Consider the following 23,142-nt stretch of genomic DNA (forward strand, 5'->3'; position numbering starts at 1 on the left):
ATTACCTACAGATGAGGGACCAACACTTTCGGAAAATTACTTTATTGCCATAGAGTTTTTTTCAGTGTTTTGGAATCATACTGATTCTTTCATCAAGTTTTAAAAATTTAGAAGTATTCATGAAACACTTGCCGTGTGTGAAAACTCAAACTTTCACTGTTTGAAACTGTGAGCAAGCTTGCAATGTCTTTGTGCACAACTAATACACTGGCAGTACATCTGAGCCCAAGATTGTATATGTGAGAATTCAACTTTAAAGAGTTTAAAAAGATGTGGAAGTGTTTAATATATTAATGTAACTTTATATGTCTGTCTGTTTTTTTCTTTTCAATCTCAGACTAATCACAGCTGGGTTTGGGTGGGAAGGGACCTTTGAATTGCATCTAGTCCAAGCCCTCTGCAGTCAGCAGGCACATCTGCAACTAGAGCTTGGCGTTGCTCAGAACCCAAACAACCTGAACTGGAATGTTTCCAGGGATTGGGGCATTTACCACTTTCTGGGCAACCTGGGACAGTGTTTCACCAACCTCAGCATAGAAATTTCTTCATCTGGTCTAAATCTTCTGTCTTTTAGTTTTGAGTTTACTGTGATTATGTAACTTTATAGAATTTCTAATTATTCTAGTTGTCCATTGTTTACTCAACATTTAAATTACTGAAGGTGGATCTATATGAAAATGTCAGGAAAAAAGAAAACGTTTAGATAGCTAATACTCATAATCAATGTAAGTGTACTCTTTGGACAATTGAAAACAATAAAGAACCCACGTTGTTATTTTAATAAGCTGAGTAATACGCTTACATTCTAAATGTAAGTGAAAATTAGTTGCAGAAAGGACTGGGAATACAGAAATACAAATATAGGCACCTGAAGGAAAATGTGTTAATTTTGACCTTGTGTTCTGTGAATAACCAGTACATAAGCAAGTGTAGTTGGAGATGCCACTGAAGAGAATAAAAAATTACTAAGGAAATAAAAGCATCTGCAACCTTCCTGTCAAGGTTAGGTAAGGTATTTTAGTAGTGGATGAGTGCTAAAAGCCAAGAATTATTCTAACTTTATACTGTGCTATGAAGAAATGAATTGGAAATGTAATAGTGCATTATGAAAGAATAAATTCAGTGCATCATGACTTTGTGTTTTACTTTACTTAGTTAACTGAATGGAAGCGATGATCCTTTTTAAAATGTTGAGATACACTTGCCTGCAGAAAAAGAGGTTTCTAACGTCTCTGGAATGTTGGGATTATCAGTTATGGGGAGGGAGGGGGAAACCCAACAAACTAGAAACACTAAAAAAACCCCACAAAGCTGAGGCAGCTACAAACAATATAAATGTGTTACATGGGGTCTTTGCAATGAGATGGAGGTTGAAATGTTGTGTTTTGAATGCACGTGGTTATAATAAATGTATTATAAATCCTGTAATGTTTTGGGTATTTGTTTTCACTGACATTTGTTCTCTCTCAATCTCTCCTTCCTCGAAGTCCTTCTTTGAGGCAGCAAGTATGATGAGCCAGCTTTCTTACAAACATTTGGTGTTAAATTATGGAGTCTGCGTGTGTGGAGAGGAGAGTAAGTAGAAGTTAATTACCTTTTTGTACTAACTTTATGCAACTGCCGTTAGATTTTGTCATTGGTTCTGGGTAGAAGCAGGGGGGAAAAAACAACAAAGGAACAAAACAAGACAACTTGTCATGCTAGTTGGACACCCAATATGTGTTCACATGGCAGTAGTAGTAGTCTTGGTATCTGAGAACTAGTTAATACAGTGATAACAAAGACGACAGAAAAATTGTTTAACTGCAGTTAGTCTGAGTAGTAATCTCTGTCAGTGGCTCACAGTCATGTCTGTTGTATCTGAAAATCTCGCCTTTGAAAAAGTTTGCTGAAATGCTGAAACAAGCTTTTGAAGTGCCAGAAGAATCGCATCTTTACATTGTATCAGCTGTGGTTAGCTAGAAAGGGAAGTGCTTGGCTACTCAAATATTTTTTTTTTTATTCTGCTCAGAAAGAGAGAAACCTTACCCACCCATGTGCTGACTTCATGAGCACAAACACAACATTGGGAAGTTTGATTTAGAGATATGATTCTGAAAATTTGAGGCCCCATTGTTTCAACTGCAAAATCTTAATGAAGTCCTTGCATTATGTACAGAGATAGATTGCATTTTCAGTTTAGCTTACTGCATTGTGACACCTGAAATACAGTTTGCCCTAGATATTTTTTCTTTTTTCTGTTGATAGAAATTTCAAATGAAAGGAAGCATAACTATGTAAGCATGTTATGTAGACTGTTACCTGCAGTAAGAGAGAGAGAATTTGCAAAAGGGAGGGTGGATTCTGTATCAGGAGTTGCTTCTCTTAGGAGGCTGGAAAAGGCACACCACCATGTTTGTTCAAGAATTTGTTAGTCTGGGTCTTCATAAAAATGTCCATTCATTTTTGTTGTGTTTTGGTTTTGTGGGGTTTGTTGGTTTGTTTCTTTTGGGGGAATTTTTGTTTGTTTTGGTTTGGGGTTTTTTTGGCAGGGGTTGGGGGGGGTTTGTTTGGTTGGTTTTGTTTTGTTGTTTTTTTGTAGTTTGTGTTTTACTGTGCATAGGGATTATATAGAAGATTTCAGGTAGGTCAAGTGTATATTAAAAAAAAAAATCTAAAATCCTTTAGGTCAGTTACCCATCACAGACAGCTCTATTTCTGGAGGCTTACTACAGTTTGGTAAGAGGCAGTTACTAGGAAATAGGAAGAGAGGCTGTTATTTTTCTCTTGGTTACACACTTCATGTACAGATTTGATGAACTTTGCTTCACATAATGTAAGAAGTTTGCTGTCTATAAAATGGACTCGATATATAAATCGGTTTGTTACAACCAAATATAATACCAAGACTTGTCAGGTCTTTAGTGTCTAAATGAGAAGCAGTGCAGTGTGAGCATCTTGTTATATTGAAACTGATGAAGACTGTGCAGTACTGTGAAACTAATGCTGTTTCTTGGGCTGTTCACTGGATGTCTGCCTAGAGGCATATGGCATACATATGTGCACTTGGTTTTAGTGCAGATATCACTCTGGTTTCCAGAAGAGTATGTTTTGTCAGCAAAGCATTGTATTTTTCACTAAGAATGTAGATTTTAAATAACTATGAAGTGAATGACTTGAATGTTTAACTCTCTGTTTTGATCACTGTTACGCTTTATCAGATCTTGTTAAGTGAGGGAGGAAGAATGTTCTCGGGATTCATTAAGGTGGAAAACTATTCTGTACAAAAGTATTAAATCTAGTAACTTTGCCTTTGAGAAGAAATTAGACAAACATCCACACCCTGCAAAAGTATAAACAATGTAGAATACTTGTGGCAATACTCAAAGATCTTATAACTTTCAATCTGTAGATAGGTATTACTGAAGTAACCAATCTGTCCTGAAATTCCATTATTTGTTGTTTGTTTTCATTGTTATTCATTTTAATATTTTAAATCAGACATCCTTGTACAAGAATATGTAAAATTTGGATCCTTGGATACTTACTTGAAAAAGAACAAAAATGCTATCAATATCTTGTGGAAGCTGGAAGTAGCCAAACAACTGGCTTTAGCCATGCATTTCCTGGTAAGTAGTTTATTCTTCAGTTTTATTAATGGCCAAACTCAAGTGTTTTGGGATAATACATGTAGAATGGCTGAGCTTCTTGAAACTGGGGTGGGTGTGTGTATTTAAAATAGATGGGGCATATACCAGAGAGTGTATAGCTGAAGACAGACCTTTATATCTTGCACAAAGTGTAATTGAATTTCCCATTCTTTTTTGATATTTTATGTTCTACTGTGAAATGAAAACGCGTGTCCCATAAACATTCTTCCCTTCCTCTCCCCACCCCATCAACGATTAGTTCTTCCTGTTTTTTCCCACCGCAGCTCTCATGATGTAGTGTTAGTAGTTAACCACTGGGTGGGGGAAACCTTGTCCTGTCCTAATCTTTTTGTGGATTTGGTTCTGATTCAGCATAAAGGCCGTTACTCAAGGCCGGATATAGGATTAGATGACTCATCCCTTTAACCGAGTCTAAATGTTCTTATTCTTTTTACACGGATCATACTGATGGATCAGTATTCTTCTGAGTTTGACATCTATCAAATAGTATTAAACTTGAAACTGAATGAAAATTGGGTAGCAGCTATAGCTCTGAGAGGACCTGGTGAAATGTCTGAGATCTGATCAATTTAATCTGTGGTCATTTTTTGTGCTGATGTTTTCCTAATGATGTAAAGTCTTGATTCAACTCTTAAACCATAATACTTCACAGGGAGTATATGAAATATGCATTTCTATTCATAGGAGGACAAAGGCCTTGTTCATGGGAATGTCTGTGCAAAAAACATCTTGCTTATCAGAGAGGAAGACAGGAAGTCTGGAAACCTTCCATTTATAAAACTAAGTGATCCTGGCATCAGTATTACAGTGTTGCCAAGAGACAGTAAGTCCTTATTTCATCTTTCTTGTTTAAGGCTTCTGACTTGAAAAATAAGTTTGAGTTTGTTGGGATGGTTTTCTGACTACTACCTATGGTACTTCTGTTATAGTAAATTCCTTCATCCATCTATCACTTTCCAGTAAACTCTGCAGGTTCTAGTCAGCAGTTTTGAGTGTATCTTCTTTATCAGCAAATAGCTACTGGAAATAAAGACACAACTCTGTTGTGTGATGGGTTTGTTTCCTACTGTGCTCATTTTCATTTTTCTTTTTACTGATACTGCTACTAGTATACTATAATGTACCATGAATGTACCATGTGTGTCCACAGATAGCTGCTGGACTTTGTGTCCTGTTATTGATTAAGACAATTTTATAGCTTGAGAAGCTTTCAGAGCTGAAAGTAAATGCTCTTTTGAAAACTCTGCCTGGCAGTTGGCAGTTCTCTGTAGTGCATCTCTTGATGCATACCTGAAGCCCCTTGATGATGCTAAAAATACTAGATTAACATCTGCCATTGAGACTGTTCTAATGCTTTATGAATAGCAGAATTAATTAAATGGAAAGTATTGAAAAGAGTGCAAAACTGTTACGCTAATGAAATTGAAGTAAACTTATTATTTTTTACCTTTCTTTTTTAATAATTTTGGAAAAATGAACACATTTTGTTCTTGGTAATTTTATGCATGCCAAAAAAAAAAAGTGCATCTTAAAAGACTGTAAGCAATGCAGTGTCATTGTTTTCCAATAAACTGTTTAAACTCTCCCTTTTTAAATGGGAAGCCTGCATTAATCTTACAAGATTTCTTTTTAAGGAGCTCTAAATCTACATCAGTACAATACTGTCTTTTAACTTGTTACTGTAATCAGAGTCAAAAGTTTAAAAGTGTTATGAGGTTCCTTGTTGTGGCACTTTATCTGTACCATAATATGCCAGCCATTGTTGAAGCACTTCTTGCTCTTTGCCATCTCATTGGTTCGATAACATTTGGGGGAATATAGAAGCTGGAGGAAAACTGCAACATGGAAATGACATTAAGGTCATTTTATAACACTAGGCTTACTTTACAATAAAACTAATGGTTCTCCACTATCTGTATTCTGTAGGTTCTTTTTTCAGTCAGGAACAATAACTTAGATATTATATCACATATGTTACAGAAATTTCTGTTGTTATTCATCTTCATGTTGTTTCCTTTGTGTGATTGCACAGTTCTTCTTGAGAGAATACCGTGGGTTCCACCTGAATGTGTAGATAATCCCAAACAATTAAGCCTGGCTACAGACAAATGGAGTTTTGGAACTACGTTGTGGGAAATCTGCAGTGGAGGAGACAAACCTCTGAGTGCACTGGATTCTTCAAGAGTAAGTGCTCCTGAGTTTGCAGTCGTAACAGTTCTTTGGATATTCTAATTGAAGTCGTCCTCCTGGTGTAACTACATCAGCATGTAAAGTGGCGTGGCCCATACCAATGTAGGAAAATGACATTTGCACTTGTAAATAATGATCCAAGGTGACCATTTGAGGTTTGTTTCTTGTTTGTTTTGATTTTTGTGGGGACGAAATACAGAATTCCTGGGGTGCCTCAAGAAAAGTGTGTCCAGCAGGTCTAGGGAGGTTCTTCTCCCCCTCTACTCTGTCCTCATGAGACCACACCTGCAATACCCTGTCCAGTTTTGGGCTCCCCAGTTCAAGAGAGACAGGGAACTGATGGAGAGAATCCAACAGAGAGCCACAAGGACGATTAGGGGACTTGAGCATCTCTCCTACAAAGAGAGACTGAGAGACCTGAGGCTATTTAGTCTTGAGAAGACTGAGAGGGGATCTGATCAATGTCTGTAAATATCTGAGGGGTGGGTGTCAAGTGGAGGGGGCCAGGCTCTTTTCAGTGGTGCACAGTAATAAGTCAAGGAACAATGGAGGATACAAATTTGAACATAGAAGATTTCACCTCAATGTGAGGAGAAACTTCTTTACAGAGAGGGTGATGGAGCACTGGAACAGGCTGCCCAGAGAGGTTGTGGAGCCTCCTTCTCTGGAGACTTTCAAAACCTACCTGGATGGATTCCTGTGCAAACTACCCTAGGAGATCCTGCTTTGGCAGGGGCAGTTGGATTCATTCTCTGGAGGTCCTTCCAATCTCTAACAGTCCGTGATAACTGCTGGTTATGACATTGTTATGACATGTTTCTGTTACTTTGTTGCAGTAATGTATAGCTTTTAGCTTTAAACAAAAGGTATTTCTAGCAATGTACTTGGATTTTAATTGACATTATGCTAGTAATTGAACATATTAAATACTGTAAGATTTTCTTTTTCCATGAAGACAACTGACTATCTTAACTAAACCAGAAATACCAATTCTGTCTCAACTAGTGGCAGGGTGTGGAAGGGGACACATTGCTGAAAAACAGCATTTCTTACATATTTGTTTCCTTGGTTGGGAGCAAAGAGATTATTTCCTTTACTACATTGAGGAAAAAAATATTTGTAGTATTATTTTACGTAAATGGACTGTTAGCCTTCTCACAAATCCTCTTCTGATTTCTTGGCTGTGCTGCTCCAATCTAGGTCTGCCTAGGCCTAGCCAGAGAGAGGGAGAGGTGTAAGTGCATATCTATATCTGTCTGTCTCTCTCTGTGTGTGTATATATATAGAGAGAGAGAGCAAGTGAAAGAGTGAAAGATTTCAGAAATTGCCTTCCTCTCCTGTAGTAATCCACATTTTTTTCATAATACTCATGAAGCTTCTAGCAGCTTGAGGAGCTCAGTGAGCTCACAGAATTTTCTGCTGGACTCAGTTCAGTTAAGCTTTTATAAAATTACCTATAAAGGGGGGGTATTGGCTTTCTCGTAATCTTTCACTGTTTTCTTATCTTTCCCAAGGAACTGACTTGGAATTTCTGATTACTCTGAATTAGGCTAGTCTTGATACATTGCCAGCCTTTGCTTTTGATGTAAATAGGTTGAATGTGTGTTTGGTGAGATAACAAGTCTAAGTTGAGAGCTGCATTTTTGGCTGCTCTGGTGAGAAGTTCCACTCTTCCCCATGGTTTTATATTAAAATGGCTTTTATCTGTTTAACTCCAGAAACTGCAGTTTTATGAAGATAGGCACCAGCTTCCTGCCCCCAACTGGACAGAACTAGCAAACCTTATAAACAACTGTATGGATTATGAGCCAGATTTTAGGCCTTCATTTAGAGCAATCATACGTGACTTGAACAGTTTGTTCACTCCAGGTGAGTCTGTGACACAAGAACGCAACAGAAAAAATCCTGGTCCTTACTGGTTCATTTCCCTGTGGTGTCTTCTTTCTTGGTGCATTGACATACAACAACACTGACATACAAAGGAAATCCTGAACTCAGAAGGAAGTAAGTTACTGCTTTTTAGCTTATTAGAAAAGAGAGCACATTGAAAGTTAGTATTGGATTCAAAGCAGTTTTCTGGTTTGATTAATGTCTGTCCCAAACACTCCAGTCTATTAACCAAGTATGTTATGTTTGTGACTGTTTTTTTTTCCCAATAAATTAAATCAGCATCTTTCTTTTTCCAAGTAGAAGACACGTCTTATCACAAGCCTTTGTGTAATTTACATTTATCCCCTCTGACATACTGGTGCGTTCCACAGCAGCTGCTACATTTGAAGTACAATAGGCCTACGAAAAAAGAATGTTGAAAAGTTAAAGCAACTCTTGTTATAAGTCAAGACAAGCTATTTGCATTTTTGGAACACATCTTAGTCTTTCACTGCTTATTGCTATATAGAAAGGAAGGTAGTTAATATCCTGCTGAGCTTGGGGTATGCCAAGCAAAGGTAGAACATGCTGTGATGGTGATGTTTCTTCAATCTCTCATTCGTTTCTCTGTGCCTCCCTTTCCCTTTCTCTTTTTTCTTCTTCCTCCTACCTCTCAGATTATGAGCTACTGACGGAAAGTGATATGTTGCCAAATATGAGAATTGGAGCACTTGGATTTTCTGGTGCTTTTGAAGATCGGGACCCCACACAATTTGAGGAAAGGCATCTTAAGTTTTTACAGCAACTTGGCAAGGTACGGTGTTTCAGAATTCTCTGATTTCCTAGGAATTGACTCTCTTTTTCAGTTACCTTCTGATGACCCCCTACACATTATTTACACTGAAACTTCTGTTACAGAAATTAATAATTCCGTCATATTTGACCACAATGTGCAGGTCCTTCTTAGATAATTTTCAGTTTCACCATATCGTTAGGAGAAAGATAGCTGACCTCTACAAAAGAATCCAGTGGCACCAAAAAGCTGACATCTTTTTCAGTAGAGTGACATCTGTCATTATTTATTTCCCCCTCACCTTTACACTTAGTATTCATTTTAAACTGTGCTGGAGCAGCCCTGTGTAGAGCTAGTGTGGTTGGGGTTTTTTTTCTGCATACATATTCTGAGAAGTCTGCATATTCAGTCCCTAAATTTGATAACATCATTGATATACATGTAGGCTATGAACTTTTTGAGCTTTAGAAATCAGTACTTGATTACTAGTTTTGCAAGTCATTGCATCCCAGCTGTGTGAAAACATGCTTAGACAGATGAAAAAATGCAGCCGGCAAATCTTCGCCAAGTACCATTTTTCCAAAATGTTTCCTTGCTAGTTTGTTTTTTCGTTGACATGATGGTTATATATTCTTTTGACTCCAAGTACTAGTTAAAGCAAGCCTGAAAGCAAATTTCTATTTGCAGATGTTTGGTTATTGACTGTAAATGGTAGCATAACACAAGGGTAGGAAGATGTGGAGGATGAGTCCCTAATAGAAGATAAAGAAAATACAGAGAAAAGGAAGAAGGTAGAACACTGAAACAAGTAGGGGAAGAACCAGTAAAAAACAGAGGAGAACTAAGAGCCAAGAGGAATCTAAATGAAGGGGGGTTTGCAAGTGCAGGAGAAGTATGACAACTAACAGTTTGGAAGTGTAAAAGGAAATCAGTGAAGAAGAGAACAAGATTAATGAACACTGACCTCATCCTTGTCCTTGTTTCCTCCTTTACTGTTTCCTTCTCTTCATAAATGATGTTTCTTATTCTTAAAAAGCTCTTGTTCTCTCATGAAGATTTTGTGGCATTTCACTCTATTGTGGTCACCTTAATAATGCTAATGCAGTGAGCACTGAGGCAGTATGAAGGAAGAGATAATGATGTGGACTTGTTTTTAATTCAGATGTTTGCGTTTGTGATCTAGGGAAACTTTGGCAGTGTTGAGATGTGCCGGTATGACCCACTGCAGGATAACACTGGGGAGGTGGTGGCTGTGAAAAAGCTGCAACATAGCACAGAAGAGCACCTTAGAGACTTTGAAAGAGAAATTGAAATACTTAAATCTCTGCAGCATGATAACATTGTTAAATACAAAGGAGTATGCTACAGTGCAGGTATGTCCTATATCAAATAGACTTTCAGGTGTACACCTAAGTTAGTATAGTGAGGAATTCAGAGGTAAGTGTTTATGAAAATCACTGACTTGTCCTAACTTTAACAAGGATAAGAGAGTGTAAATCAAAGGAAGTAGTGTTTGTTGTATGCTACTTCTCAGGACAAGATAGACAATTTATTCAGTCAGCTCATTTTATAGTTCGATTGATTCAGTACTGTCTTGACTGGTTTCTTAAAACATAAAAGCCTTCCTAGAGAAGAATTTCAGGTTAAGTGGGAAAATGCATCTGGTTTGTAACAGTTGTTTTTTGCTCAGTGGAATGTCCTGGGGTGGATATTGTGAATTCTTTTACAACCTATACAGTGAAAGACTAGACAGAAAAAAGCTTGGGGAACAGAACTGGTAGCCCTGTTAAAGTTGGTGACTGAAACTATGGGTTCTGCCCAGGATCTCACTGTAAAAAGAAAAATCTTGGGTTCGAAATCAGACTACATTTTTAAAGATGGTAAAATTGCAGACCAGTTGAACTTGTCGTGGAAGAATGACAGAAAAATTAAGTGTATTTTTTGTTATTGTGGTATAAGGTCGTAGAAATCTACGATTAATTATGGAGTATTTGCCATATGGAAGTTTACGAGATTATCTGCAGAAACACAAGGAGAGGCTGGACCACAAGAAACTTTTGCTGTATGCATCTCAGATATGCAAGGTAAGAAATTTCAGATGATTGATATTTTTCAAAAAGATTTTACCTCTTTGGTCTTGTCTCATTTGTCTTGGCATGACCATCATTGGTTGTTTTGGTGCATTCTTTATAGTACTGGTGGGCTGCTAGCATAACATAATGCTGGAAAAAGTAGCAACAAATACATACTGAAGTTGGACAGCTTCTGAGTATCTTAGTACAGGATGCTGAGACTGGCCTATCTATTGGCTGAAGCAGAATATACTCTTTTATTTTTGTTTACTTTATAGTTTGCTTAGTTTATGTTTTGTTCAGAAGAATTAAAACCTCTATTCTTCCTAATGACAACTGAAAAAAATTTTGCAAGAGTTAATGTAGTCACCCAGGCAAACTGTTTGTGACAGACTATAACTGTTTTTTTCAGAACTGAAACTTTCAGTCATAAATCCACGGTAACAGCATGTATATGCTTAAGAAATATACTTGAAATACTGTTAACAATGAGTATTCTTCAGGGTGTGTAGCGCACAGATATTCTTACATTTGGCAGTTGTGCCTTGCCATATTCAGAGCAGACTCCCCTTCTGCAATATCCACAGAAAAGGCCTGACAAGAATTAGGCAGGAAAGTGTCTGCCAGAGCCAAAGTACTGTCTAGGCAATTAGACTTCCAGCTGGTGAAGAGAGCTTGATAGCTCCCTGCTTGAAACTGAACTGACTCTAAACCTTTTACCTACTGAACCAGGACATGTACCTGGGTGCTGCATGCAGCTTTAGCCCCTGATCTCACCTCTTGATGTACCTCACTGAAGGCTAGGTCGGTAGTCTCCAGCAAAAACTGTTTGATGGGCAAGCAACGTGCAATGAGGCTGGAAATGGAAAATGTTCACCAGTCTTTTCACAGATACAAAGGATTTTAGTGGCCACCCACTGAGAGAATTAAAAACCCCTTTAATCTATGTCTCCAAAACAAAATGTTGTTCATAAGATACTGTCTCAGAATTATTTCTGCAGCAAACCATCAGTGCTCATATGTCACTGAAAACTATTTTTCCTTCAGGCAAAGAACTGAAATTGTCTAACACTCAGCACCACCTAGAAGGACAATAAGAGTGAATCTTTCAGATTCATAGAATGGTTCACATTCATGGAAGAGATCTTAAAGATCATCTAGTTCCAAGCCTGCCATGGGCAAGGACACCTTCCAATGGACCAGGTTGCTCAGGGCCTCATCCAGGCTGGCCTTGAGCACCTCCAGGGAGGGAGCACCCACAACCTCCCTGGGCAACCTATTCCAGTGTCTCACTACCCTCACTGTAAATATTTCTTCCTAATACCTATCAGGTCTAAATGTACCCCCCTCAAGTTTAAATCCATTTCCTCTCATCCTTTCACAATAAGCACTTGGTCTTGTTGAACTTCATGAGGTTGGCATGGGCCCACCTCTCAAGCTTGTCCAAGTCGCTCTGGATGGCATCCCTTCCCTCCAGCATGTCAGCCAGACCACACAGCTTAGTGTCTTCCACAGACTTGCTGAGGGCACACTCAATCCCATTGTCCATATCACTGACAGAGATGTGAAAGAGCACTGGTCCCAGTACCAACCCCAGAGAGAGACGACTTGTCTCTGGTCTCCATTTGGATGTTGAGCCATTGACCACAACTCTTGTAGTGCAGCCATCCAGCCAATTCCTTATCCAGCAAGTGGATAAAAGAATAAAGATGCAACAGGGATTTTTGAGCATGCAAAGGCTGCAGCCACTTACCTGTTTTATTCTGTGGCCATTTCAGCCTATGATCTGCATGGTCATATGGTGCCTGCCCTGTTCACTCTCACAAGAAGCCATGAAGCGTGCCTGTCTTAGGTCTTCAGGTCTTAACCAAAGCCTGAAAGAGCAACGGTGTCAATATATCTCAGGACCCTGGTCTCTGAGACAGAAGTGTTTGACAGTAGTACTGGAAGGTGAACTTCAGCCTTTGCAGACAGTGTGAGTTTGACAGGAAACTTTGGAAAGGGAACTATGTATATGTGCATACGGAAAAGAAACATCAAAATACTGCAAGTCATCAAGGTGGTGGTGAAAAGTCAAAAGAGCAGATTAAATGACTGCTTCTCAAGTACCAAGCACCATCCAAGAGGAAATGAGCTAGAACATGCCTGCTGATACTTCAGTGGGAAAGCATCCTAGTCTCACGTGACAAGGGCATGGATACACGCAGTGCAAGAATGTGGGAAGTTTGCGTATAGGTCTTGCTCTTAAGGAAGTGTCTCCTCTTCCAAGGCAAGCAGAGTACTAGGAATTACAGTGTATGTGTCTTGCTTTGCATGGTTGTTGCTGTATGACCTGCACAACACAGGTTATATTCATCATTTTAAAATTTCACTCTCATCTGCAGCATTCTGTTACTTCAAAATTACATGATTAAAAGCATAGTGAGTACCTAATATTACAAAAATAGAATCTGAATGTTTTTTCTTATTCATTTTGCTGACCACATTTCTAACTTTCTTTTTTAGCTGTTTTTGCCTCTCACAATGTTTGCTTTTTCATTCTTCCCACGTCTCTGCTATGCATTTCTGTCAGTGTCATTTTTTGGTTTAAAATAATTTTTAAAAAGTCTTTCTCCCTTTCTTCTCTTCTTTCAAATGTCTGCAAGAAATGAAGGCATACCCATACCTGAGGGTTATGATGCATGTGTTTGCTTGCTTGCTGTGTTTTAGCGCTTTGCTACTGTACTGGGAAAGGGTTCCTGACTTAAAAGGTGCTACGCTTTTGTGGTCAGTAAGTCAAAGGAGGTGATTCTCCCCCTCTACTCCATTCTGGTGAGACCCCACCTGGAGTACTGCATCCAGTTCTGGAGCCCCTGTTGTAAGAAGGATATGGATGTGCTGGAACGTGTCCAGAGAAGGGCCCTGAGGATGATCAGAGGGTTGGAGCCCCTCTCCTATGGGGACAGACTGAGAGTATTGAGGCTATTCAGTCTGGAGAGGAGAAGGCTCTGAGATGACATTATTGTGGCCTTCCAGTATCTTAAGGGGGCCTACAAAAAATCTGGGGAGGGACTTTCTAGGATGTCAGGTAGTGATAAGACTAGAGGAAATGGAGCAAAACTAGAAGTGGGTAGATTCAGATTGGATGTTAGGAAGAAGCTCTTCGCCATGAGGGTGGTAGAACACTGAAACGGGTTCCCCAGGGAGGTGGGCATCCCTTGAAGATTTTAAGGCCAGGATGGATGTAGTTCTGAGCAGCCTGATCTACTGTGAGCTTTCCCTTCCAATCCTGACAATTCTGTGATTCTATATCACTCACTGGGAAAACCCGCCATTTTCAGAGATGGTGTTCCCTACTGCTGGTGTTTCTGTAGATGCAAGTTAGTGCAACTGTCATCTGGTGCAGCTTGTCTGGTGGCAAGCAATAGGATTCTAGATTCAACTTCAAAGAACCCTAACAATAAAATGGCAAATACAGAAATTAATTTATCCATGTGGGATGCTCTATTTTTGCTCTTTTGGCCCTGCATTTTGTTAATGCTGGCTTATAGGAAAAGAGGCTAAGAATAAATTTTTTTTTCCCCCACATACTAGCACTTGAAGTGCTTTAGGTATCCATGCTGGAGAGTCTGATTTTAATGATAGAAACATTTGGCTCCATTGTTAAGAGTAGTGTCACAGGATTCTGTGCATCATTTCAAGTAAGTATCTCTCTTAGAGTACGTAGAATTACGTAGGGTAACAGAAAAATTACTATAGTCAGAGAAACTTTAGGACTGTTTTCAGTAGACTGTATGGTAGTGATAGAAAATTATAGCATTTACATAGACTGCATCAGAAGAACAGGACTCTCGCTTTAAAAAAGTGGGATCTGTGTTTTCCAGGAGAGCAGTAGGATAAGCGGCTAGGGCAGAACAGGGCATGTTGGAATGGGATGTGAGCAAACAGCGATGCCACCAAGTGGTGCAAGGAGGTAACGAGACCAAGAGGAAGGTTAGACTTCAGAGTCAAACTAATTCAGAGGTTTCTTACATTAAAAAAAAAATCTTTTTGCAATCAATGTTACAGTACTGATGCTCAAAGCTTTTGCATTTAGCGATGCTCTTTACAGAACCTACTGGTTTTCAGTTGTGTTGAAGGAGTGAAGCTATGAAACTGACAGCATATCTTTGTGTTTCCTTTCACATGAGTCAGGTATCTGTTGAAACTGTACAGTGCCAGCTTGTGTTCACCTGCTTTGCTATGTAAGCAAGACATTTTTTAGTAATGCCACTACACCCACGGTTAACAAAAAGATTAAGGGAGCAGCAGCATCAGAAGTCAAGATGACTTTGAACTGATATTTTGCTACAGCAAGCCATGGAAATACAAGTGAGCAGTACTGTGTTGGTGAATAAAGGGCCATACAGAAGAGAAACAAGACACACAGGTGGGGATACAGTCAGAGAATAGTTGTCAAATTCAAGGAATCATAATATAAAGTTTCATAAAGCAATGGGAAAGCAGCTGTACAAAGTGAAGAAAAAAGATTGATTGAAATAAATAAATAGGACATAGGACACTACTGTCATCCACCCTGGATTGTGTGGATTAGCCAACAATGCTTTTGACCAGCTGTTATGCAATATCCTGCTACATAATAAAAAAAATGCTTGGCTCTGACAGGTGCTTAGTTTATCTCCCTTCAGTTAAGTGAAGTCCCTGGACTTGAAAAAAGTAGCTCCTCAGAGAAGCCAAATGTTCAAGCACACCAGTTTTGGTAACACTTTGTGTTTGGTTTTAACTTTGAGATTAATTCATCCCTTTAGGGAAAGTGTAGCTACTGCATGGTAAAAGTAACTCTTCTCATTTGTGAACTCTACACCTAGGGCATGGAGTATCTGGGTACCAAAAGGTACGTTCACCGGGATTTAGCAACAAGAAATATCTTGGTGGAGAACGAGAACAGAGTTAAAATTGGAGATTTTGGATTGACGAAAGTCTTGCCACAAGACAAAGAATACTACAAAGTGAAAGAACCTGGTGAAAGCCCTATATTTTGGTAAGTTGTCTCTTGGTATATGAAGTCATGCTATGTTTTCAGTTTTTGCAGTTTCAACCAGTTGTTTTGCATATTTTTTTATCTCAAGCACCAAGTCAGTTGCCCAGTGTTGTGAAGATGATGTTTGACTTTAAGAACAGCATGTAGGACTTTTCAATGTACTTTAAAAAACAAAACAAAATAAAACAAAACCCAAACTTTAAAATTGCCAAATATTTAAAAGAAATAGCATGAAACAGGGAAGATATTGAAAGACATTTGAAAGAGCCTGTTCTACAAGATGCTCATTCATATCTTCTCACAGAGATTTCTTGGATAGATCCTCTGTTGACTAAGTGAAATTAAATCTCACAGACTGTACTTAGCAAGAATAAAGTGCTAGGATGACCAGTTGGACACTGAGCTTCCAGAGAAGGTCGAAGTTACTCCAAAATACAGTAATACTCCAATGAGCTGCACTTACTTAGAAAGGGAAAGAACAATCTGTATAGCCTTATGGGAGACTGAAGGACTATGAAATGGCAATTGGTAGACTGTATTCAGAATGCAAAATATGTACTTCAATTTTGTTCTATAAAGACACAAAAATACCTTAGAAAATAAGATGCCAGACAACAGCTATAAAACCCATTTTAACCATTTTTGATAGCTGGTAGCAAAAGAAAATTACATACATTTGATTTTACTCTATTTTAGTCTTACTTGGGTACTGTAAAAATGTCATATCTTAAGAATAATTAATACAAGTGACATCTTAGTAGACATTATATGGAGTTGTAAAATGTAAGCCCAGGGATACCTGGAGCATATTTCAAGACTCACTCAAAGTGATGAAATGATGCTTATTTGTGGTAGTTTTAGACTATGCCTTTAAAATTTCTCATCTTGAGATCTTGAACAGAAAAGTAGTAAAATGTAAATAAATCATTACTGGGTGTAAAAGGAAAAGAAGATAATTCTCAATAGTTCCATTGGAGAACTACCACATTATTTGATGTAATTGTCTTTCTTTCCAGGCTTTATCACATCAAAATCTTGTTTACTCGCACCACAGATGAGAAAAGTACCTACAACTTTTTTTGGCAGGAAAAAAAAAAAAAGAAGCAAAGCTGGATATACTTATAATTAACTGCGTTTTAATAATTGTTAATTGGCACTGAAAACAAATCACCCTAAACAAACACAATGATAACTGTAACTTCACTACTAGTGAAGGTAGTGGGACAAAATGAGAATGTGCTAATACTTAAGAACAAAGGACACTAATTCATGGGAAAAAAAGAAGTCAGTCTTCTTGAAAGAAGTATCTACAGAACCAAAAAGACATGCTGCTCAAAACAATATTCCTTTCACTGTGTGTTGCAGGTATGCTCCAGAATCTCTGACAGAAAGCAAATTTTCTGTGGCCTCAGATGTGTGGAGTTTTGGTGTGGTCTTGTATGAACTCTTCACGTACATTGACAAGAGCAAAAGCCCACCAGCTGTAAGTACATAGCTAATGGTTCTTCCAAGCAGAAGCAGCAGCACACTAAGAAGAAGGAAAGGGGATCTGAAAACTGCCTAATAGTCTGCACAGATCTTATCCATCCTGTAACTCCTAATGTTTGAAAAAGGTTTTTAAATTCTTTATTATAGAATATTCTTTCTTGTCCTTCATGGAGAGGAATCCCTGATAGGACTGTTTCATTGCAACACGGCATGTTTTTAAATGCTGTTCCAAATCTAAGGCTGAGCCAAACAAAGGTGTAAATATTAAGTTGATTTAAATAAGGTAACAGTTATTTTTATTAAGTTCAAAAAGAAAAGGAAATGGCTTTTTGCAGACTGTTGACAGGCACCTTTAGTGACAGGTGTCTGGTGGACATAGAAAAATACTAGTTGTACGCTGAATAACAGTTCTCCAATTAGAAGTGGGATTCACCTAGCAGTCCTCTGCAGGTGTAAGAGAGGAGAGTTGAGCCTTATATATTTATTGCAGCTGTCCTCATCCTTGGACATTGTCTCAGTCCTGGCAAATGTATGTGAGAGCTGAGCAATGATGATAAGCAAAAGTGCACTTGGAAGATCTGTGTTGACCTCGCTGTACCTCTTAGTAATTCAGTACAATGACTTAAGCTATCAAGGAGGTGCTCCCAAGGCAGGAACAGCTCTTCCTGCATAATAACATAAACATTGCAGACACCTGAAGTTCTTCTTCAGAAGAATTATGAGATGGAAAGTGGTAGACTAAGTTATGGGCTTAGGTGGAATATAGTTTCAATAAGTCAACTGTACGTGTGCATTCATCATTCCATCAGTGAGTAGTGAGAAAGCAGTCCAGCTGCCATAGCCTTTATTGTTACACATTGTTTCCCCAGCTTTGGCCATTTGCACTTTCTACCAACAGCTGTTTCACATTTTTACCTAAAGAATCATTAAAGACATTTTTGTAGCATTGGCAGAAAAAGAATTCCTTTATGTTGTGTATAAAAATTATTTTTGGTTAATAGTACTTCCTCATTTACTTTTTATCTCTGGTAATCTGAGCAAGATTTTAATCTAATTTGTAGGTTACGTTGGGTTTTGTTTGGTTGGCTTTTTAAAACACCAGGGTAATATAACCTGTTTGCTGTTTGTGACGTTTTCAATGCATCAAGATCTACTTTTAGTGATTCTCCCTTCATAAGAATATCACAGCATCTTTTCTCCCTTTAAAAATTATTTATGGCGTTTGCCTTTTGTCTCAGGAATTCATGCGCATGATTGGCAATGATAAACAAGGGCAGATGATTGTATTTCACTTGATAGAGCTTTTGAAGAATAATGGACGACTACCAAGACCAGATGGATGCCCTGATGAGGTGAAGTATTGTATTCATATGTTAGTGTAATCTGAAAGGTGCTCAGTCAGGGTGTGCACCTGTTAAATGCAAACGTGTGTTTCGTTCTGCTTGGGTTACTGAAGTAGCTATTCTATCATTTCCATGATGAGCCTATTTACATTTCTTCTCTGATTCCTTAGATTGTATTCCCTCAGGAGCCTAGACTGTGGGATTGCTCTTGGAGAGAGCAGCTGGAATGTATTCAGCTCTCCCTTGGGGCAAATGAAGAGCAAGTTGAGAGTGTGTGGGTAAGGATTAAGGGGCAGGCTAATATGAGAGACAGTGTTGTGGGTGTTTACTACTGACCACCTGATCAGGATGGAGAAAGTGATAAGGCCTTCTACAGATAGTTGAAAGGAGCATCACAGTCACAGGTCTTGGTTCTCATGGGAGACTTCAGTCACCCTGATATCTGCTGGGAAGGCCATGTCCAGGAGGTTCCTCCAGGGTACTGATCATAACTTTGACTCAAGTGGTGGAGGAGCCAAAAAGGGGAGATGTACTACTGGACCTAACACTGACAAAGGTGGACTGGTGGAGTCATCAGCTGGGGGCAGCCTTGGCAATAATGATTATGAGAAGATAAGAATTCAGGATCATGGGTAGTAGGCACAAAATATAGGATTGTGACCTTGACCTTCAGGAAGGCTAACCTTCACTTCTTCAAGGAACTGCTTAGAGAAATCCCATGCATTAGGGCTCTGGAAAGTAGGGGTGCTCAGGAGAACTGGTTGATGTTCAAGTACCACTTCCTACAAGCTCAGGATCAGCAGGCAAGAAATCAGGCAAGGGAAGCAGCAGTCCTGCATGGTTGAGCAGGGAGCTTCTGAAAACGTTCAAGTGAAAGAAGGACAGTTCCAGTATATGGAGGAAGTTGGGAAGATTTACAAGAGTGCTGTCAGAGTTTGCAGGAATGAAACAAGGAAAGCCAGAGCCCCCTTGGAACTGAACCTGGCAAGGGATGTCAAGGTGAACAGGAAGGGTTTCTTCCAAGTATATCAGAGGCAAAAAGAAAATGAGAAAATGTGAGCCCACTGTTGAATGAGGCAGGTGCTGTGGTGATGGAGAATGCGGAGAAGGAGGAGTTATGCCTTTGCTTCAGACTTGACTGCTCGGGCCAGTTCTCAGAATTCCCTGAGTTTGAAGGTAACAGAGACAGTCAAGAGGAAGGCAGACTTTTGCTTGGTTAAGGAGGATAAAGTTAGAGATCAGTTAAACTGGATATCCAGAAGTTCATGGGTCCTGATGGGATGTACCAGCAAGAACCCAGGGAGCAGGCAGAAGTCATTACTGGGCTGCTCCCCATCAGCTTTGAAATATCCTGGAGAACAGATGAAATGCATGAGCATTTGAAGAAAGCCAGTGTCACTCCAGTCTTGAAAAAGGGCAAGGAGGAAGGATACCCAGGAAACTCCAGGGCAATTAACCTCACCTCTGTCCTTGGAAAGGTCATGGAGCAGCTTGTTCTGGGCATCATCCTAAAATACGTGGAGGAAAAAAAGGCTATAAGAAGTAGTCAGCACGGGTTCACCAAGGGGAAGTTATGTCTGACTAATCCAGTAGCTTTCTACAAGGGCATGACTGGATGGATAAAGGAGAGGAGGGCAGTAGATATTGTCTGCCTTGACTTCAGCAAGGCTTTCAACACCATCACACACAGCATGCTCATAGGAAATCTTAGAAAGTGTGCTTTAGGTGAATGGACAGTGGGGTGTGTTGAAAACTGGCTGAAAGCAAGAGCTCAGAGTCTAGCTGGGAGGTCTGTAACAAGTGGTGGTCCCTTAGGGTCAGTACTGGACAATTCTGATCAATACATTCATTAATGACTTGGATGAAGAGATAGAGTATACCCTCAGTAAGTTTGCTGATGACACAAAACTGGGAAGAGTGGCTGATGCACCAAGAGGCTGTGCTGCTATTCAGTGAGACCTGAACAGACTGGAGAGTTGCAGTGAGAGTAACCTTAGGAAATTCAACAAGGGCAAGTGTACAGTACTGCACCTAGGGAGGAATAACTCCATGTATCAGGAGAATGACCTGCTAGAAAGCAGCTCTGTGGAAAAAGACCTGGGAGTCCTGGTGAACAAGAGGATGCCCATGAGCCAGCAATGTGCCCTTGTGGCCAAGAAGGCCAATGGCATGCTGGAGTGTGTCAAGAAGAATGTGGCAACCAGGTTGAGAGACATTCCCCTCCGCCTCTACTCTGCCTTAGTGAGGCCTCATCTGGAGTACTGTGTCCAGTTCTTGGGTACCCTGGTTTAAGAAGGGCAGGGAACTCCTTGAGAGGGTACAACAAAGGGCTATGAAGATGAGTAGGGGACTAGAACATCTCTCTTATGAAGAAAGGCTGAGAGATTTGGGGTATTTTAGCCTAGAGAAGGGTGAGGGGGAATCTTATAAATACTTAAAGGGTGGTTGTCAGGAAGATGGGAATCGTCTTTTTTTTTTCAGTGGTGTCCAGTGGCAGGACAAGAAGCAATGGACACAAACTTGAACATAGGAAGTTCCATGTAAACTTGAGGAGGAACTTCTTTGAGAGTGGTGGAGAACCAGAACAGGCTCCCCAGAGGGTGGTGGAGGTTTGTCTCCATCTCTAGAGCCATTCAAAACTCATCTGAATGCCATATGTGCAACCTGATCTGAGTGAACCTGCTCTGGCAGGGGGGTTGGATTAGATGATCTCCAGAGGTCCCTTCCAACCCCTGTCATTCTGTGATTCTCATGCATATTATTTACTACTAAGTATTTTCAGCCAAGACCTACCTGTAGGCTGTAGGCACAGTTAAGTACAGGAACCAGCTCTTGTATGTTCAGAGCCGTCAGAGTTGTATTTTGTTTTTCAGATACCGAAGTGTGTATGTATGTAAAGCCATACTCAGAGCATACAAATTAATTCAGTGTTCTTTTGTTTTTGCTAATATTCCACAGGTATTTTTTAAATACTTTCATATTACATATGAGTCTTGTAGCTGCCCTTCAGATCAGAGTGCGCTCCAGCTCAAACCATTGGTAGGGCTAGGTGGGTCAATCAGGAAGGAAGGAAAATGGTTGTTCTTTGTAACATGCAACTTCTAGATCAGATCAATTGTTGTGTCCCTTTTAAAAGCAAGCTGCAAGTAAGCTTGGCAGTAAGCTGAGAAATAATCCATTTGAAACTGGAGGGAAAGAAGAGATCAGGGTCAAGTGGCCTTGCAGAGAAGGGGAAGAATGGTACAGGTGGGACAGAGAAGCCGCAGAGAAAGAAAGAGTCCATAGAGAATCAAAAGAGAAGTCTCTGAAGTAACCTTTCTTGTATTATGAGTACAGCAGTTGTTGAATTGAAAAGATTTGGCTTCTTGTAGATAACCTGAATGTCACATGGGTAAGATAACACATTACTGAAACTGTATCCAGACTAGTGCAAAGGTCTCAATGTCTGACATTTCTTCAGATATGAAAGCAAGTTGGATATGTCTCTCTTTTGTCAGAAGCGGTACCCTTCCCATTTTGATCCTGAAAGGCCATTCATCACAGATATTAATCTTCCAGTTGTCTATAGCTCACGAGTTGCTTGAGACTTTTAGCTGAAAGTACCTTGGTCAATGCAGGATTTTTCAGACTTGCTCAAAAAGGAGCTGTTGCTACTTTACTGCCTGTGCAGACTGTTCTTAAGCAACATGTGTGGTGGGTTGAAATTCCTCCCCCAACATTAACTTTACCAGACTAGCTCAATTTGGAAGCAAATGGAGCTCTATTTACAAGCCAAACTACAATTTACAATGAAGTGCAATTAATATGTACAAATATACAGTATTTATAATATTTACAGGTATTTACAATTAATAAAACATCATAAGGACCCCACTGGCGAAAGACCAGGGAACGCTGGCTCCCTGCCTCGCCCTCTCTGCCTCCTCCTGACCCCCCCCCTGTGCAAAGGGAAGAGAGAAAGAAGCAGGATAGGTTAATACCAGACAAAACAATGCAGTCAAGGTCAGCAGAAGCTGGTTAGTATCTTCTCAGCAAAGAAGCAAGAAGAGAAGAACAGAACAGAACTGAACTGAACAGTACTGAAAATTGTTTTGGGAATCATATCTTATGGGAGATATCCCTCCAATGGAATTGCTTAGAGTAATCATTATTTTCCTTTTGTACACCCAATAGTGATTTATTTACATTTTTACTACTTTCTGCTCTAAATCTGTGAAAAATTTTAAAGGCATAGCCTTAAACTACCACAACATATGAAATGTTCTTGGAAGTATGAGAAGTTGGTAATGATGATCTGTGTTAATGTAGTGAGAAGAGTACAGGTGAAGAACTTGGGAAGTTTTTTTGTAGGTATCAAATATGTGTTTGGGAAAAGAGAAAACTTGCCAAATTCCTATTACAATGGAAATCTTCTCCAAAAAATAATTAAAATCCACTTCTACTAAAAGTGGGTTCAGCTTACACAGTAAATCTTAACATTGCAGGGGAAGCTTAATTTAGAATTGCTGTCTTTGTAAATCTGATTTTTGGGTCAGATTTGAAATGCATTTGTAATTTAAAAAAATTCTGAGCTTTTCAAGCAAAGTAAGCAAGCAAGAAGATAAAATCTTAGCAAGAAAACACAAATCTCTTTAAAGTTTCAAAGACTAGGGTAGGTGAATTTCCATGCTAATGTTAAAAAAAAAATCTCCTTTTATAATAAGGGCTTTTGCAGAGA

At 39.3% G+C, this 23,142-nt stretch overlaps 1 protein-coding gene across 2 annotated transcripts in view; it reads left to right on the forward strand.

Annotated features, from left to right (window-relative positions):
- Nucleotides 1–23,142, forward strand: part of JAK2 (Janus kinase 2) — a 53,879-nt gene that overhangs the window by 26,384 nt on the left and 4,353 nt on the right. Inside the window, exons 13-24 of one of the 2 annotated variants that reach the window (XM_054397341.1) lie at nucleotides 1,488–1,575; nucleotides 3,481–3,608; nucleotides 4,335–4,473; nucleotides 5,683–5,834; nucleotides 7,559–7,709; nucleotides 8,387–8,523; nucleotides 9,686–9,875; nucleotides 10,462–10,586; nucleotides 15,422–15,594; nucleotides 16,960–17,077; nucleotides 18,321–18,434; nucleotides 18,596–18,703. In XM_054397341.1, the coding sequence (XP_054253316.1) occupies nucleotides 1,488–1,575; nucleotides 3,481–3,608; nucleotides 4,335–4,473; nucleotides 5,683–5,834; nucleotides 7,559–7,709; nucleotides 8,387–8,523; nucleotides 9,686–9,875; nucleotides 10,462–10,586; nucleotides 15,422–15,594; nucleotides 16,960–17,077; nucleotides 18,321–18,434; nucleotides 18,596–18,703 (1,623 nt within the window). The remainder of the gene's footprint in view (nucleotides 1–1,487; nucleotides 1,576–3,480; nucleotides 3,609–4,334; nucleotides 4,474–5,682; nucleotides 5,835–7,558; nucleotides 7,710–8,386; nucleotides 8,524–9,685; nucleotides 9,876–10,461; nucleotides 10,587–15,421; nucleotides 15,595–16,959; nucleotides 17,078–18,320; nucleotides 18,435–18,595; nucleotides 18,704–23,142) is intronic. The other variant, XM_054397340.1, reaches the window with a different exon arrangement.

Source organism: Indicator indicator, chromosome Z, assembly GCF_027791375.1.
Source record: "Indicator indicator isolate 239-I01 chromosome Z, UM_Iind_1.1, whole genome shotgun sequence".
NCBI lineage: Eukaryota > Metazoa > Chordata > Aves > Piciformes > Indicatoridae > Indicator > Indicator indicator.